Source organism: Pungitius pungitius, chromosome 2 (genome assembly GCF_949316345.1).
Source record: "Pungitius pungitius chromosome 2, fPunPun2.1, whole genome shotgun sequence".
NCBI lineage: Eukaryota > Metazoa > Chordata > Actinopteri > Perciformes > Gasterosteidae > Pungitius > Pungitius pungitius.
The window spans coordinates 8038622-8056676 of NC_084901.1; the positions used below are offsets into that span (position 1 = coordinate 8038622).

Consider the following 18055-nt stretch of genomic DNA (forward strand, 5'->3'; position numbering starts at 1 on the left):
GCTGTGAACATTGACATTTGGGAAAAACTAACCTTAGATATTTGGAATTCCCAGTGCTCTGGTTTGGACGAGAGTCCTTGACAGGTCCCTTTCCCCTTCGCCAGCTCAATACCATTTTTGCAGAACCATTCTCCAACTACTGCTGAACAGCACTGCTCCCTGGTGATACTGTAAGTAAACAGCAGACATTTAGCAGCTTATCTCATATTTAATAACCTTTTGATGAATATTTTCTCCTGATCGAAAAGCCTCCTTAAATTAGTAAGATATCGTTTTATACATGCATATTTACTTGCACGATTTCTCAAAGGGCAAAAAGTCTCTCTCCCCTTGCTGGTCTTTTGCAAATGTTCTGCCACTGTCCTCCAAGTGTTGCTCTCAATCATAAACCCCAGCCTGCATATTCCTACAATTCGACGAGGTGTTGAATTAGTATGAGGCAATCCTCTTCTGTAGCCGAATGGATGAAACACACAGCTGGAAACGCCAGCTTACAGGCACACATTTGCCAGGAGGAAATTGCACACACTTATTTAAATAGTACAATATGATATATTTTGTACACAGGTTTTTACAGTGGGTGAAATAAGTATTGAATACGTCTCCATTTTTCTCAGTAAATATATTTCCAAAGGAGCTATTGACATGGAAATTTCACCAGATGTTGGTAACAAGTAATACTTACATACAAAGAAACCAAAAGAAGTTCAGAACTAAAGTTATGTGTAATAATGTGAAATGACACAGGGATCTTGGGTCCCTAGGTGGCATTCTAAGACCCTGTTCTTTCTTTAATCAGATGGTGGTTACCTGCAACTGTCTGAGGAGGAGAAGAAGGAGGAGAGGGTTGTACAGTGTTGTCCTGAATAGGCCCGATCCCTTCCATCCTGACAGCAACTCTGTACAGCCCGGAGCTCAATCTCTGTGGAGTAAACACACAGCAGAGACATGATGTTCAATGGATACTAATAAAATTGGCGGTACCACTTTTGAATAAGGTACCCTTATCACTAAAGAAGAGAACTTGTTGAATATCCTTGGGAAATGTTGGAGAAAACTATAGTATGTAAAGCGTGTATAAAATCAATTATGGCCGACTGGAAACTTGATGAATCACCTCAGATCATCACTCGATAGTTACTCTAGTGGAAATCTCTTGGAAATTTATGTTTTTAATGTTTTTAATTCTGGAGATAGGAGACATCACATCTGAGCAAAGGCGTAACCATGGTTTAGACTTTGGGGGGGGGGGGGGGGGGGTCCAAATGAATATCATTCCTCATAAAAAATGTTAAGGGGGTATTGGGCTGGTATGGGCAGGTGTGGTGTAACAGTGATCCAGCATGTTCTCCTCTCTGGTTGGGCATTTAATAAACTGTTTGTACTTAGGAAGTTCATGGCTGAGGTTTCCTTTGATAAAGTTCCCAAGGACAATAACCAAGGAGTTACGCGTTGGTCCGCTTCACACGCCGTATCTGTTCGGCGAGTGTCCGCTGGGCCTCCAGCACTTTTCCCGGTGGCGGCGGCATGTAAACACCGACCAGGATGAATGAAGCGAACTCACAGGGGGGAGTAAAAAGGTTTACAATTAATGATAAAGGATTCCATATCAGGAGACCAGTGTTGTTAGATCACTGTTACGTCGTTGCACCAGCTGGTGTTGGAGTAGAAGAAGTTTCCTCCACCCTTCGTCTTGCCGGAGAGCTCGGTGTCGCGGCCCGCTCTGAGCAACTGGAATCCTGCCAGCTGGAGCGTGGAGTCCGGTATCGATCCACAGAGCCAGGTTTCCGTGAAGCACAACACGGACGAGGACGAAGAAAAGTTTGTTGCTCACTGAGCGCACGTTGGAGAGAAAGATGCTCGGGGGGGGGGAGGGAGGGGACACGACCCCCGCAAAGAATGCGTGGTAAATCACAATTTGGTCCACCAAGTTTTTCATAAACTTCTTTGAAAAATGTTTTTATTTTCTATTTAGAAATACTGCAGTTATAGATCTCAGGAATCAAATGAATAGTCATGAGCTTCCAAAAAGCCTTCATTAGGTCATTGGGTAGATACTTACATTTTCCCTTTATTGTATGCCAGTCCCTTTTCTACAAAAGAAAACAATATATCATTATATTTTAGATTGGGACAGAGAAGCTCACAACTTATTTACAAATCAGTAGCAGTGAGCTCGACAGATAAAATATGACTTATTCAGCTAAACGGAGTCATTCTCGATTCTTTTGATAGACTGCAACGTGGATCCATTTAAATAAAGCTATAAAAACAACTGCAAATCCAGACGATGGTTGGATCGATTCACGGCGTGTGAACTGGTTGATGTTCGCGTGTCTCCAAACGCTGGCTTCCGTCGCCAGAAAACGGAGCATCCAGCAAGCGTAAAATAGTCGTCACGGTCCGTATCGCTGCTCAAGAACCACCGCGGCCACAGTGACCGAGTGAATGACGTCATCGTAACAGTTTAATAACCGCAGTACGTTGCCCGTGTCTGTTGGGGGTTGACGTTGGTCACGTGATGAGTGACATCATTGTTTTGAATTGCTCTGATCACTCATTCCGAGTTAACACGTCACCTGTCACGTGTGCTCACGCGTTTTTGGTTGCTTAGTAACGTTAATTCTTGCTTTGAAGTTGGTCACGAGATGGGCAGGTGACGTCAGTTTGTTGTTGAGAATATCCCAGAGTCGTCGTGGCTTTTGGTCTTACATACAGAACTGCAATTCACACACATTGCGAGTGGAATTAACTGTGAAATTGAACCAGGCATAGAGATAAAATGGATATTCTGACACAATACAACATCAGTGAAGAGGAAGTCCAAGAGCTAATTTCCGAAGCTTTTGAAAGGGCGATTAATGGTATTAATGAACTGAACCAGAAAATTGCAGCGTGGACGGAAGAAAAAGCCTCAAGACCAGAGGACGACACCTTGCCCACCGTTGAAGAAAATATTAAGATATATTTGCGGCATTACTACAACCGACGGATAATGTTTGCAGAGGGAGGTGCCGGACTGGACAATGACCAAGATCCAATAGACGATCTGCCATCCGACCAGCCCAGCACTTCATGTCCACAAGAATCAAGGGATGACTCCATAATGAAGTTACCTTTTCATTCTGTTCAACCTCGGGGGAGAAAATCTCGAGGAAAACAAATTCTTCCCCCAATCGTCGGTCTGCAGTCAGATGCTGATCTGGTGCAAGACTTTAGATGCACGGTGGAAGTAAGCCAATCACAATTGAACACAGAGGTGAAACTCAGGATTATGGATTATATTACAAAGAAGGTCAATATGTATCCAAAAGAACACGGGAAGAGCTCAGTTGACCAAAGCGTCCATCCATTCGCGCCAGCAAGTCTATTCGAAGCCCCCACATGTATTTCCAGCCCAGTCAGGAATATATCTCCTTCCTCAACCCTGAGTCCCTGGCGGGTAGCAACAGAAGCCGGGGTACCTCAGCCCGAATTGGACGCAGAGGTGAAACTCAGGATTCTGGATTATATTGCAAGGAAGGTTGATGAGTACACAAAAGTATATGTGGAGAGCTCAGTTGACGAAAGCGTCCCTTCATTCGAGTCCGTCCCAGAAAAGGAATATAAGAAGATATCTTCTTTCTCGAGACCCTGCAGGGTGGCAAAGCAGGCCGGGCTAACTCAGGCCGAAGTGAACGTAGACGTGAAACTCAGGATTCTGGATTTTATTTCAAAGACTGTTGATGAGTATTCAAAAGTATATGTGAAGAGCTCAGTTGACCAAAGCGTCCCTCCGAGGGGCAGGTCCACTCTGCACGAGACACCAGCACAGAGGAAAACAGTTAGGAATATAGCTCTTTCCTCAACCCCGAGACCGTGCTGGGTGGCAAAGGAGGCCGGGGAAACTCGGCCCGAAACAAAGCCACAGGAACAATCTCCTTCCTCCACCGAGAAGCTCTTCATGGTGAAGAAAAAGGTCAAGGTCACTCTGCCCAAGAAAACACCACGAGATAAGAAACAATCTCCTTCCTCCACTGAGAAGCTCTTCATGGTGAAGAAAAAGGTCGAAGTCACTTTGCCTGAAACACTGCCACGGGTGAAAAATGTTAAGAAACCTTCAATTCTAAAAAGGATCTGGAGATGCTTAACTTGTACAAGTAAATAAGTTAACATTTTTATTTTATTTTTTCTATATTTGTCTCGTATTATTGAGACAATGTATATATGAGACAAACAAATATATACAACATATACATATATATATATATATATATATATATATATATATATATATATATACATACATATATATAAATATCATACATAAACACATATATATATATATATATATATATATATATACACACAAAAAACATACATAAAGACCCACGCCCCCGGCCCCAAGACCCACGCCCCCAGCTCCACGACCCCAAACCCGGCCCCAAGACCCACGCCCCCAGCTCCACGACCCCAAACCCGGCCCCAAGACCCACGCCCCCAGCTCCACGACCCCAAACCCGGCCCCAAGACCCACGCCCCCGGCCCCAAGACCCATGCCCCCGGCTCCAAGACCCTCGTTCCCAGTCCCAATCGTGACCCCTCCCTCCCGCCCTCTTGGGACCGCCTGGAAGTCGGTCCTTGAAGGGGGGGCTGGGGTCAGGGGTTGGGCCGGAGCCGCAGAGGACGGCGCCCCTCGCCACGACGCCGGAGACGACGCAACATACATAAACACATATATATATATATACAAATAATATACATAAACACACATATATATATATATATGTGTATATATATATGTATGTATATATGTCAGAACGCGGGGTGCAAGGGCAAGGAGGGAGGACTCAGACGCGGAGTATGCAAAAATAAAAGGACTTTAATAGTAAAAAAAACTCTAAATCAAAATCACTCCATCCAAAAAAGACAGGAAGGAGGCAAAAAAAACCCCGACAAAGTACAAACAAGTGGCTCCAAGACCCACGACCCCGAACCCGGCTCCAAGACCCACGACCCCGAACCCGGCTCCAAGACCCGCGTTCCCAGTCCCGATCGTGACCTCTCCCTCCCGCCCTCTTGGGACCGCCTGGAAGTCGGTCCTTGAAGGGGGGGTGGGGTCAGGGGTTGGGCCGGAGCCGCAGAGGACGGCGCCCCTCGCCACGACGCCGGAGACGACGCAACATACATAAACACACAAATAATATACATAAACACATATATATATATACAAATAATATACATAAACACATATATATATGTGTATACAAATAATATACATAAACACATACATATATACATATATATATATGTATATATGTCAGAACGCGGGGTGCAAGGGCAAAGAGGGAGGACTCAGACGCGGAGTATGAAAAAATAAAAGGACTTTAATAGTAAAAAAAACTCTAAATCAAAATCACTCCATCCAAAAAAGACAGGAAGGAGGCAAAAAAAAAAACGACAAAGTACAAACAAGCGGCTCCAAGACCCACGGTCTAAATATAGCCTGAAACACTGCCACGGGTGAAAAATGTTAAGAAACCTTCAATTCTAAAAAGGATCTGGAGATGCTTAACTTGTACAAGTAAATAAGTTAACATTTTTATTTTATTTTTTCTATATTTGTCTCGTATTATTGAGACAATGTATATATGAGACAAACAAATATATACAACATATACATATATATATATATATATATATATATATATATATATATATATACATACATATATATAAATATCATACATAAACACATATATATATATATATATATATATATATATACACACAAAAAACATACATAAAGACCCACGCCCCCGGCCCCAAGACCCACGCCCCCAGCTCCACGACCCCAAACCCGGCCCCAAGACCCACGCCCCCAGCTCCACGACCCCAAACCCGGCCCCAAGACCCACGCCCCCAGCTCCACGACCCCAAACCCGGCCCCAAGACCCACGCCCCCGGCCCCAAGACCCATGCCCCCGGCTCCAAGACCCTCGTTCCCAGTCCCAATCGTGACCCCTCCCTCCCGCCCTCTTGGGACCGCCTGGAAGTCGGTCCTTGAAGGGGGGGCTGGGGTCAGGGGTTGGGCCGGAGCCGCAGAGGACGGCGCCCCTCGCCACGACGCCGGAGACGACGCAACATACATAAACACATATATATATATATACAAATAATATACATAAACACACATATATATATATATATGTGTATATATATATGTATGTATATATGTCAGAACGCGGGGTGCAAGGGCAAGGAGGGAGGACTCAGACGCGGAGTATGCAAAAATAAAAGGACTTTAATAGTAAAAAAAACTCTAAATCAAAATCACTCCATCCAAAAAAGACAGGAAGGAGGCAAAAAAAACCCCGACAAAGTACAAACAAGTGGCTCCAAGACCCACGACCCCGAACCCGGCTCCAAGACCCACGACCCCGAACCCGGCTCCAAGACCCGCGTTCCCAGTCCCGATCGTGACCTCTCCCTCCCGCCCTCTTGGGACCGCCTGGAAGTCGGTCCTTGAAGGGGGGGTGGGGTCAGGGGTTGGGCCGGAGCCGCAGAGGACGGCGCCCCTCGCCACGACGCCGGAGACGACGCAACATACATAAACACACAAATAATATACATAAACACATATATATATATACAAATAATATACATAAACACATATATATATGTGTATACAAATAATATACATAAACACATACATATATACATATATATATATGTATATATGTCAGAACGCGGGGTGCAAGGGCAAAGAGGGAGGACTCAGACGCGGAGTATGAAAAAATAAAAGGACTTTAATAGTAAAAAAAACTCTAAATCAAAATCACTCCATCCAAAAAAGACAGGAAGGAGGCAAAAAAAAAAACGACAAAGTACAAACAAGCGGCTCCAAGACCCACGACCCCGCATGTATCTCCAGCCCGAATATATCTCTTTCCTCAACCCCGAGACCGTGCTGGGTGGCATTACACCATGTGTCTACCACTAAAAAACAAGACTGTCAATATTTGAATAATTTCTGTCGTAGGAATTGAACGTACTGTACATCTTTAAGTTGTTCTTTCTGTACACACCTACTCCTCCACTGTTCACCCTTAAGTGTGATGTGCCGATGTGATGGTTTTGGGACAGGATGCTGCATGTTTACAGACTGTAAAGCTCCTTCAGGCTAATTTTTCATTTTGGGTTGAACAAAATAAAATGAATTGAATTGAATTAACTTGTTGACTAGAGGCATCTGCAACTGAGGGGTGTTCTGCGCATTCTGAGTCATTGAAGTGATGATGAGGGAGACGGAGCTGATTTCAGGTATACGATCCAGATTCAAGTGACTCAGAGCAAGATCTTGTTACAGAATCTCCTTGTTAAGGGCTGTTGACAATGATGATTGACAACTGTCAACAGCTGATTGTGTGTAACTTGTACTTTTCCAGCGAGCAATTTTGCCATTGAAAAGACGTTTAAAAGACATCTATGGCCTAACGTTGAAAATTGGTTTAAAAGTAAAAGTTGTTTCAACGTCTATTCGTAGACGTTGAAAAGACGTCTACGTTTAGACCCGTCTTCAACGGGATTTTTAATATCGGTGGTAAACGCACAAATGTGGACGTGATTTCTTTTTACACCTTGATCACGTTGATATGCGGTCTAAATATAGACATCTTTTCAACGTCTACGAATAGACGTTGAAACAACTTTCACTTTTAAACCATTTTACAACGTATTTTCAACGTCGGGCATAGACGTTGATTCAACGTCTTTTCAACCAAAAAATGTTCACTGGGATAGTTGATAAGACAAGTCAATCGTGGCAACAAATCTGCAAGTAATATATGAAATTGGATAAGTACATACTGGTTGTTTGGAGTGTCACAGTCATCCAGTTGTCATTCTGTCTAGATTAAACATAGTGAAGCTAATCAAGACAGTAAAAGCAAAACATGGTTTGTATACCCTACCATTTTGCGTTGGTTTGTTTTCTTCTTTTGAACGTTTTTCACAGCAGGCTCTGGCTGTGAACAAACACGTTTCCAGCAGCAACAAACCCTGGAAGTTGCAGCTGGAACTTCTGCTCGCTGTCATCAGGCCGAGCATACAGCAGTCACAGCACGTCTGAACAGAGATAGGGAGGATGAAACAGGAAGCGATGCCACCAAAAAAGAAGGAAGTCCTACCTACAATGTGATATCGTCAGAAACACTAGTTCAGTGGTTTTCTTGTTTGTAAATACAAGAATGAATTGCAATAGATTGAAGATATGGACATTAAAGAGAAGATAACCTTAGAGATTTGGATTTCCCAGGGTTTTCCTTGGAAGAACGGTGTCTCACAGGCCCCTTGCCACTCGGCCATCTTGATGCCTTTGTCACAGAGTCCGTCTCTTGCTGCTGCTGAGCAGCACTGCTCCTTGGTGATGCTGTAAGTACACGGCAGACATGCAGCTCAATCAGAAGAGAAACTGCAGACATTGTAAGTAACTGGCTGTAACTTAAAATAATTTGTAATAGTCAGCAACAACCTTAATTCTTTCAAATTAACATTGTGTCTCATGAGGTCAAGTTGGGGTTTTGTCTTGCATCCATGTTTTGTCTTGTCATTTCCTGCTTTAATTTGAAAGATTAACCTTCCTCTCATTTCAGGTCACTTTCCTGATGTGTCAGCAGTCTTCCCTGATTCCTGATTGTGTCCACCTGTTTCCCATTGCCCTCATGTGTCTTATAGTCTGCGTCTCCCTTTGTCTTGTGCCCGAGTGTTTCAATCTTTTGTTCACAATGAATAATTTCACCGATTCCTTTTACTTCTTTACGAGTGATTTTCTGTTAGTAAGTTTTCATAGATTAGTCTAGAGTTTTCAAGCCATTTTCCTTGGACAGTAAATTTCTGTTTTTCTTACAACTTGTCTTGAGTTTTACATAGCATTTTTAGTTTTCCTCCTAAGGGAGTGATTTTGAGTTTATAGTTTATAGGTACTCCACTGTGAAGAGTGATTTTCTGTTTAAAGATTTCTTTCTGATTTTGTTAATCTTTATAGATTATATAGAATTTTCAAAGCTGCTTATTTTGTCACTCAGTGTGAGAGATCCTATTAAAGACGGCTTAACACGTTCATCCTTCTGCAGCTGAGTCCTCTTTAAAGTCCAGGTCTGACACATTGTTAAATATCTTTAACCCAGGCTGGAATATTGCAACGCACTCTATTCTGACATTAGCCAGCGGAACATTCACAGACTATAAATGATACAGAATGCTACTGCCAGGCTTTAAACCCTTACAAAGAGAAGTGACCACATCACACCAGTCCATGCTGCTCGGCACTGGCTTCCTGTGAGCTTTAGAATTCATTTTAAGATTTTAATGCTTGTTGCTCTGAACAATGTCACTCCTGCCTGAACAATGAACTCTTGAGCCTGAGTTCTGCCTGAGATCTTCAGACGGGGCCTTGTTAACTGTCCCAAGCTCTAAATTGGTCACTAAAAGTGACCGGGCTTTTGCAGTCAGGGCCCCTTAACTGTGGATCTCCCTAACCTGCAAACTGAGACAGGGAAATTCAGTGTCTTCTTTTAAATCTCTTCTAAAGACTCACTTCTACCAGCTGGCTTATTTATATATTCAATGTATTTTATCATATTTATTATAAACTGCTAGATTGTATTTTGTAAAACATGTATGCGTATTGTTCTTTGTAACTTGGTTTTGAAAGGTGAAATAAAAGTTATTATTATATTGCAGGGACACTGGAGCACTTTTAACAGAGCTCCGTATATTACATTACAGGTCATATAGCTGATGCTTTTATCCAAAGCGACTTACATTGCATTATAACCCATGCATTACATTTTTAACTGGGAAGCATTTAGGGGTAGGGTCCTCAGGGACCCTTTACCCTTTACCTCATTGTGAAATCAGGTGTTTCTTACTTGCATGTGTTGGAAGATGAGATGGGCAGGGTGGCTGTACAGTGTTGTCCTGCAAGGGCCAGATCCCTTCCATCCTGACAGCACCTCTGTACAGTAGAAAGCTCGATCTCTTTGGATTAAATACAAAGAAGAGGTAAGATGGTTAGATAATGGGGCTGCCCCCACGTGCTAGTGACTGTATAAGATTTAACTCATTTGGGCTTACACTTTTGGATAGAAGGACAGTATTGGACAAAATGACCAAGCATCTCAAAGGAGGATTATATATGTCCCCAACATGGATACTGTATTAAAGCTGTTCAAAGTTGTTCAAACCCCTAATAAATGCTCAAATTTAATTTTATTGACAGAATTTAGCAGTGCATTTTAAATGGTCGATTCAGAACTCTCTATGAAGAAAAGTGCCATCACACTGACTTTAAGATGTTTACCTCTTTGATAGTCTCCCAAGTAGCCAAAATTACTTGGCCCGGATCCGGCTTGAGCTCGCACGCCGGAAAATACACGTGGAGCCGAGTCCGTTTGCAGACTCAGCTGAGACTCGTTATGAATGACGCCACCGAATCGTGCCGAATACACTGAACAAAATCCGGCGTACGACACTGCCATCATCGGGCCATAATCCAAGAAAAACTGGGCCTGCATCGGCAAGAGCCTGGGGCTACAAAAAAAACACAATGGCCCGGGTCCGGTTGCCGACTCAGCTGAGACTCGGTTTGAATGGCGCCACAGAATCGGGTTGAATATATTCTTCATGACACAAAAACACACTTCTTTTACTTCAAGCCAGTCGAGATCACATTGTTTGGCGTTCATTTTTATGTCAAGAAAAGATATTGTGTGAAAACCATAAGCCAAAAAAAGGAAGGTTGGCTACATATCGTTTTTATTTTCTGCAAAAACAAACATTCTTTTTCAACCACAAAGAAACAAATGCCAAATAAGATGAAATAACATAATATATTCTATATTCTATATTATAATAATATAATATATGTTATATATTATTAAAATAAGACAGACCAAAATGTTACAGTGAATTTGTAGAAGGCTCACTGTTAAAAGGGTCAAATTATATTAAATTAAAATAATTCAAACTCGTACTGCCAAACAAGACCACTGGTAAGCAACCTGTGACTCCGGCCAAAATCCAGAGGTTGCAGCCTGGTAGAAACAGAGACAAGAAAGAGTTGTGAGGTCTCACTATTTACAAAACGAAAATGGTAAATCTATCAATAGTATTACAAACCTTTCTCACTCCTTATGCCAACTACTGTCTGCTAGGTGGTACTCTCCAGACTGTCTACAGCGCGGGGTAGCTAGCTTAGCATTGCAACTAGTTTAGCCTCAGTGCGTAATGTGGTCCGTTTGCCTCTGATCCCGCTCTGTTTGACACGTGGAGGGATTCCTCTGAACAATTCTCGACTGTATGTCGCACCTCTGTTTGTTTTCCTTCCAATGCAAAAAGCTCTCTCCCTCTTCGGCAGTTTAGCGGCCGTTTTGTTTCCGGGGTCATTGTTTACTTCAGTCCTACAAATAAATACGAAATACTCACCAAAATGGTGGACATTGGTTGGAGAAAGAAAAGAAAGTGCGAGTACGAGGTCTGTTCCTATTTATACAAGACCCAAGTGGTGGCTATTTCTTTTTAAAACATTCACGAAGCCAGTTTACAATACTTTTTTATTGTGTTCGTTTACATTAGAACTACACCTTTGAGGGATGTTATTACAAATATTTAATGTAATAAAATAAACCTCATTCAAATGGAGATGGGCTTTGAGTTGTGCAGCGACAACACGTTGCAGTTTCTTTGACAAGAAGGCAAGATTGAGACGGGCCACAGGCAGGCGGATTTTAAATGAACACGGCTGCCTCAACCGGTCTCAACCGGAATTGGCCCAATTCTACAATGCCAGATTCGGTACAGGTTCGGCAGCTGTCAATGGGCCAGAACCGGTTTCAGTGCTGGTTGCCGATAAACCCAGCTGCCATGTCTCAGCTTAAATAGGGCAGTTTCTATGAAGCCAGATTGGGCCCAGATTCTGCAGCCATCAACGAGCCGGAGCCTGTTTCAGTGCTGGTTGCCAATAAACACGTCTGCCATGACTCAACCAGTTTAGGCCCGTTGCTATAATGCCAGATTCAGCCCAGGTCTGGAAGCCATCAACGGGCCAGAACCTGTTTTAGTGCTGGTTGGTGATAAAACTGATGGGCAAAATAGAGCCATGTCTGTAACAGCTACTGGGCCATATCGGCCATACCATATCTGGGCCAGATATAATGGTAAAAATAGGCCAAAGCTGGTTCACATCTGGCCGCATCGAGCCGGGAAAACACAGCTGAGCTAGCCGACACTCCGCTGGCTACCTGGGCTGGCACAGTTCATATAAATTATTGGGGGAATCAGCAGCTTAATGGCAGTGGTGGTTGGTGTGTGTGTGTGTGTGTGTGTGTGTGTGTGTGTGTGTGTGTGTGTGTGTCTTTAGTTTCTGACAACGGCAGGCCACTGATCGCATAGGGATCATCTGTCAGTCTGCTTCAATAGCTGGAGAGACTTTTGACTGAGTTTATTTGTGCACACAGGATCACAGAGTACATAGTTTTCCTCTGTTTTCCTTGTTACCTGAATTAAAACGTTTCTTAACAAACTACAACAAACTCCCATATCTACCTAACATTTATCAACACTATACAACTGATTATTTAAAAAAGTAGGTAATATATACTCAGAGGTGGAAAGAGTAACAAAATGTTGTGCTCAAGTAAAAGTAAAAAGTAGCTCATTAAAAGTCTACTCAGAGTAAAAGTTACTGAGTTACTTTTTTAACAGCTGGTTGGTGTGCAGGATTCTAGTGTAGTTTAAAAAAGACAAGGGAAAATAAATCTCAATCTAGTTGTTTTTAATTGAATGAAGACCTTTACAAATTAAAGTGTAATAGCAAAAATAATAAAATAAAAATAAAAGAGATAGCTGATTTTAGTGCAGATCATCCAATAAAACATTTTAAACATTACTACAACCACTAAATATGGCATGAACTGTGGATTCAGTAAAGCAGGGGTGTCAAACTCATTTCAGGTTTGGGCCAGATCGAACGCAGGCCACTGACGATCGGCACGAACGGCTGATGGGGGGGGGGGCGCACTGACGGGGGGGCGCTGACGTCGGGACGTATGCACTCCAGTGGCGGACCGTTTACTCTGCGATCTCCTTAAACTGTCTCTGCTCTGCTCACTGAAGCAAAAAAATACGTGGACAACAAATATCAGAGCCAAGAGCAGCGAGTGTAGTCACCTACTGCTGCTAACACATCCCGTCAGACCAGGATTATTTATTTAAATCCGTTAATGAACTTTTCTCCTCTTGTTACCCTGGTACGTACTTCCGGTTTAGCGGCTACGCTTCGTATTTTCATTCGATTTCAGCTGGGTTTGCATCTGTTTTGTCCGTCTCCATCACTCTTGTTTAGCACGTTCGTTCTCCCGCTCATTACTTAATCAGTGCAGTAACCATTACTTAATCAGGGAAGGAGAAAATGTAACTTTTTGTTATTGCAGAGTACAGGTACTGAGACAACGAAATGCACTATTCTCAGCATTCAACCCATCCCACTCAGTGAAACCTTCTTTCACTTCGTTGGCGAGCAGCTGGTCGACTGATTCTGGTTCTTTCAAGGCTGACTGAAGATTTTTGCATTTGAAATGGGTGGACGGTTGAGTAGCGAGTACCGGGTGGTCCATCGAAAAGGAACTGCACAAGATGTACGCCAGCATCCAAGTGCCATGAGCCTTGCCTACGGCTTGCCTTACGTTGCTGCCTCGTTGCATCCTTGACAGCATTGTATCCTTGACATTGTTAGGTTGCCTTTGTCTGACGTTGATTTTACATTATGTAAATACTGAAAATGAACGTTAGCTGTGAACTTGTAGCCATGAATGGTGCGACTGGGAGGCGTAAAGCTCCGGCATCCCACTCCTGGAAGTTACACCGGACTGGTGGAGGGTGGTGAGGTGGGCTAGCATTATGTGCTGCGTTGTTTGCAGTTGGGGTAGCTTGGATGGGGTGGTGGGGGGGGGGGGGGGGGGGCTGGCATCTCTGTGCCGTGAGCCTTGGCTACGGCTTGCGTTACTAAGTTGAGATAAGCTGAGAGCTGACATACCGGTGCTTCTAGCTCCAACTCTTGGCCATAAATGGTGTGACTGGGAGGCGTGAAGGTCCGGCATCTCGGTGCCAGAGGTTACGCCGAGCAGTTGGGGTGGCTTGGAGAGGGGGTGGGGGGTGCGGCGTCTCGGTGCAGTGAGCCGTGAGTTACTGAGTTACGTTCCTGGGATATGTTGCTGAGTTGTCATGCTATCCCGGTGCTTCTAGGTCCAACTCTTGGCCACGGATAGTGCAACTACGAGGCATGAAGGCGTGGCATCCCGGTGCCGAGGGTTACGCCGAGCCGTAGCGTGGTGCTGAAGCTTCCGGTTAACGTTACGTGTTGTGAGCCCAGAATAGCTGGGGGAGGTTGGCTTACTCTACTCGGTTGCTTCTCTGGTGTGAAAAGTGGACAATGCGATGGCATCTCGGTGCCAAAAGTTAGATGTCGTAACGTAGGTAAGGTGGTTTAAAGTAACGTGCTAACTTTCGACCGTGTGGTACCTGACCTCAGTCATGTTTTGAATGTGTACTGGAGATCAAGAAGAGTGGGTTGAGCTGTATTTATGGGAATACCGAAAGAGGCGTACTGGAGGCGTGGTCCTGCTCCCAAAATTGGCTTAAACTAAAAGACTACTTGGGTTAGGGTTACTTTTGCTTTAAATCACCTACTATGTGCAAAAGGCAGAGAATGCTGATAGTTTTGAGTGTCACAGACAGACAGACGTCATTCTGTCTAAATAAGACCAAATGGAGCAAATCAAGACACCAAAGAGCAAAACATTGTTTACATCTCTTACCATTTGAAGTAGGTTTGATTTCTGTTGTGTTTCTTCCACAGCAGGCTTTAGCTGTGTCCAAACACTGTCTCCCAGGTAACAAACCCTGGAAATCACAGCTGGAATTCTGGCTTGCTGTCATCAGGCCGAGCAAACAGCAGTCACAGCACATCTGAACAGGAGACAGGGAGGGTGAGACAGCAGAAGAGATGCAGCTGAAAGTGAAGGAATCATATCTCTAATGTTATAATGTCAGAAACACTATAGCTGTTGATTTATTTGTTGTCTTGCTTGTGTGAAGTTTGTTGTCAAGTGATGTGTGAAGGCTGTGAACATTGACATTTGGGAAGAGATAACCTTAGATTTTTGGAATTCCCAGTGCTCTGGCTTAGATGACAGCCCATGACAGGTCCCTTTCTTCTTGGCCAGCTCAATGCCATTGTTGCAGAACCATTCTCCAACTACTGCTGAACAGCACTGCTCCTTGGTGATACTGTAAGTAGAGAGCAGACATTTAGCTCTCCAGAAGACTCACACTTCAGAATTCTCTCTCTTGGTGAGACAGCACTGAGATCTGATTGGTTAAGCCAGAGACACCACAGCTCCCAGCCACCTGCTGTGGACTGGGAGCTCCACCTCTGCAAACATCCTTTTCAAACTGACTTTAGGGGGCATGCTTCTGTGTCTGGGTCTACAACTGTGTCTGCGTCTTGTGTGGACGGACTATTCATGGTTCCAAAAGGCTTGCATGTTGCATGTTGCAAAGCAATTCACCGCCAGAACAGTAGGTGGAACATTGTTTTTTGTTGAAGACGACCTAAAGAGTGACGTCTTTGTGTGCGGAAGCCGTTTGTTTATTTATTTATCAAATACTTTTTTGCCCCCTGCATCGCCACTGCTGCTTTTGATCGCCATTTTTTCGCGGACATATTTGTCCCATATGGTCTTCTACAACTTCGTACACCCCTCAACCAGCAAAACGACGTTTGGGGAGATCTGCCTCCATGAATTGGACGCCATCTGCACGTCCTTATAGTCCGCTAATGACGGGTTGTATCAGTGGTCATATTTACGGATTTTCTCCGACAAAAACTCTTCAAACTGATTCAATCTCTCGTTAATATTCTTTGTTTTAATAATGTTGGAATTATGCTATGAAACAGGAAATGTGAGACTCCGGAAAAGATGTAGTTAGCAGACCAATCACAGCCTTGCGGGCCGCGGGAGCTTGCATAGCTTTTGATTCAAGTCTAGGAAAATTGGTTGACAAACTTAAACACGAAAAGGCACGCAAGGTGCACGCAAGGGGCTCTTGCATCTGTGTGATTGCCTTTCAAAGAAGCATGAACTAGGCTTAAGGATGAAATGACAGAGCCTCTTCAAATCCCTTTCCGGACTGGCCTCAGGGTTAAGGATTCAGGCCTCTCCAACCCAAACAATTTTCTAGCTGCTCCAGTGAAGTCTGGCTACCCCAGCCCTCACTTCCGGCCTAAGCAGCTCACCAAGAATGAAAACATCTTTTACCCCCTTGGATAAAACTTGCGTGTTACAAGAGCACAGTCCTCAAAATCCCCAATCAATCCCAGCTACAAAGGACTGAGTGGACACAGAGTTAAACAAGACTCCCAAAGACACTGTGAACGCTATCAACGCACAGTAAGGCCAACTCTGGGCAGAAGTTTGATTGGCATGTTTTTGTTATTTGTGTTTGATGTTCCCTGTAGCGAGAGAGTTTGTATGTCTATGAATTGCGTGACGTGATGAAGTTAACCGCTATCGTGCATCACTGTTCCGCATAAAACCTGTTTTGCTTTAAGTTTTTCCTTCTTTCTTTTGAAATTTTAAAATTTACTAACCAATACACCTGCCCCTCAGCACATATAGAGTTATCTACAGAGGTCCAACTATGTGAGGAACACACATGGTGTACAAACACAGCCTGCTAGCAACATGGCTTAATAAATCGTTTCATACTTAAAGGAGCAGTTTTCTGTGATTTCTTTTTCCATATGTGTAGTGTAATGCTAGCTGGCTAGCCAGTGTACAAACTCAAACTTTCAATTCATTGCTCTTAATGAGTAAATATCAATTATGAGACTTGAATTATAGTTTGGTTATTAGTCCCGTTTTAGGGTGGTGCCTCATTATTTATTTATTTTGTGAATTATCTTAGTGATTATTACTAATTCTATTGATGTCAAGGATTTCATTTCACACTAGCTATTAACCAACACATGCCGTGCCCAACAAGATGGTGCCAAGTGTAAGACCATTACAGTTACCTGCAACTGTATGAGGAGGAGAAGATGGAGTAGAGGGGTGTACAGTGTTGTCCTGAATAGGCCTGATCCCTTCCATCCTGACAGCAACTCTGTACAGCCCGGAGCTCAACCTCTGTGGAGTAAACACACAGCAGAGGCATGATGGATAAACAGAATGGCTGCCCGCAAGTTCAATGGATACTAATAAAATCTGCTGTACCCTCTTTGAATAAGGTACCCTTAGACAGAACTGGTTACTAAAGAAGAGAACTTTAGATGTTGGAGAAAACTAGTGTATGTAAAGTGTGTTTAAAAACGCTTGGGTCTCTGGAGGGAACGACTGGAAACCTGATGAATCAGCTCAGATGATGTTTTTTATTTTCTATTTTTTTAATACCGAAGTTATAGATCTCGCAAACCAAATTAATAGTCATGAGCTCCCAACGAGCCTTCATGAAGTCTATAGTTGATAAGAAAAGTAAATCATTTGACTTTGGTCGAGATACTGTGCAGCCTATTTTTTAAAAATAAATAGAGAAGTATACTGGTTGTTTTTATTGTCACAGTCATACAGTATTCATTCTCTATGAATAAAGAATAGTGAAGCTAAGCAAGACAGGAAAGACTGACAGCAAAACACTGTATTCGTACCATTTTCAGTTGGTTTGTTTTCTTCTTTTGAACGTTTTTCACAGCAGGCTCTGGCTGTGAACAAACACGTTTCCAGCAGCAACAAACCCTGGAAGTTGCAGCTGGAACTTCTGCTCGCTGTCATCAGGCCGAGCATACAGCAGTCACAGCACGTCTGAACAGAGATAGAGAGGATGAAACAGGAAGAGATGCCACCAAAAAAGAAGGAGTCCTACCTACAATGTGATATCGTCAGAAACACTAGTTCAGTGGTTTTCTTGTTTGTAAATACAAGAATGAATTGCAATAGATTGAAGATATGGACATTAA

General features: G+C 43.3%; 1 protein-coding gene across 1 annotated transcript in view; it reads right to left on the bottom strand.

Annotated features, from left to right (window-relative positions):
• Positions 1-18055, bottom strand: part of LOC119210233 (fibrillin-2-like) — a 41340-nt gene that overhangs the window by 6343 nt on the left and 16942 nt on the right. Inside the window, exons 25-33 of the mRNA XM_062558477.1 lie at positions 17747-17900; positions 17117-17228; positions 15192-15327; positions 14856-15006; positions 9912-10020; positions 8275-8410; positions 7953-8106; positions 811-922; positions 33-168 (exon numbers count right to left, since the gene is read on the bottom strand). Of these exons, the coding sequence (XP_062414461.1) occupies positions 33-168; positions 811-922; positions 7953-8106; positions 8275-8410; positions 9912-10020; positions 14856-15006; positions 15192-15327; positions 17117-17228; positions 17747-17900 (1200 nt within the window). The remainder of the gene's footprint in view (positions 1-32; positions 169-810; positions 923-7952; positions 8107-8274; positions 8411-9911; positions 10021-14855; positions 15007-15191; positions 15328-17116; positions 17229-17746; positions 17901-18055) is intronic.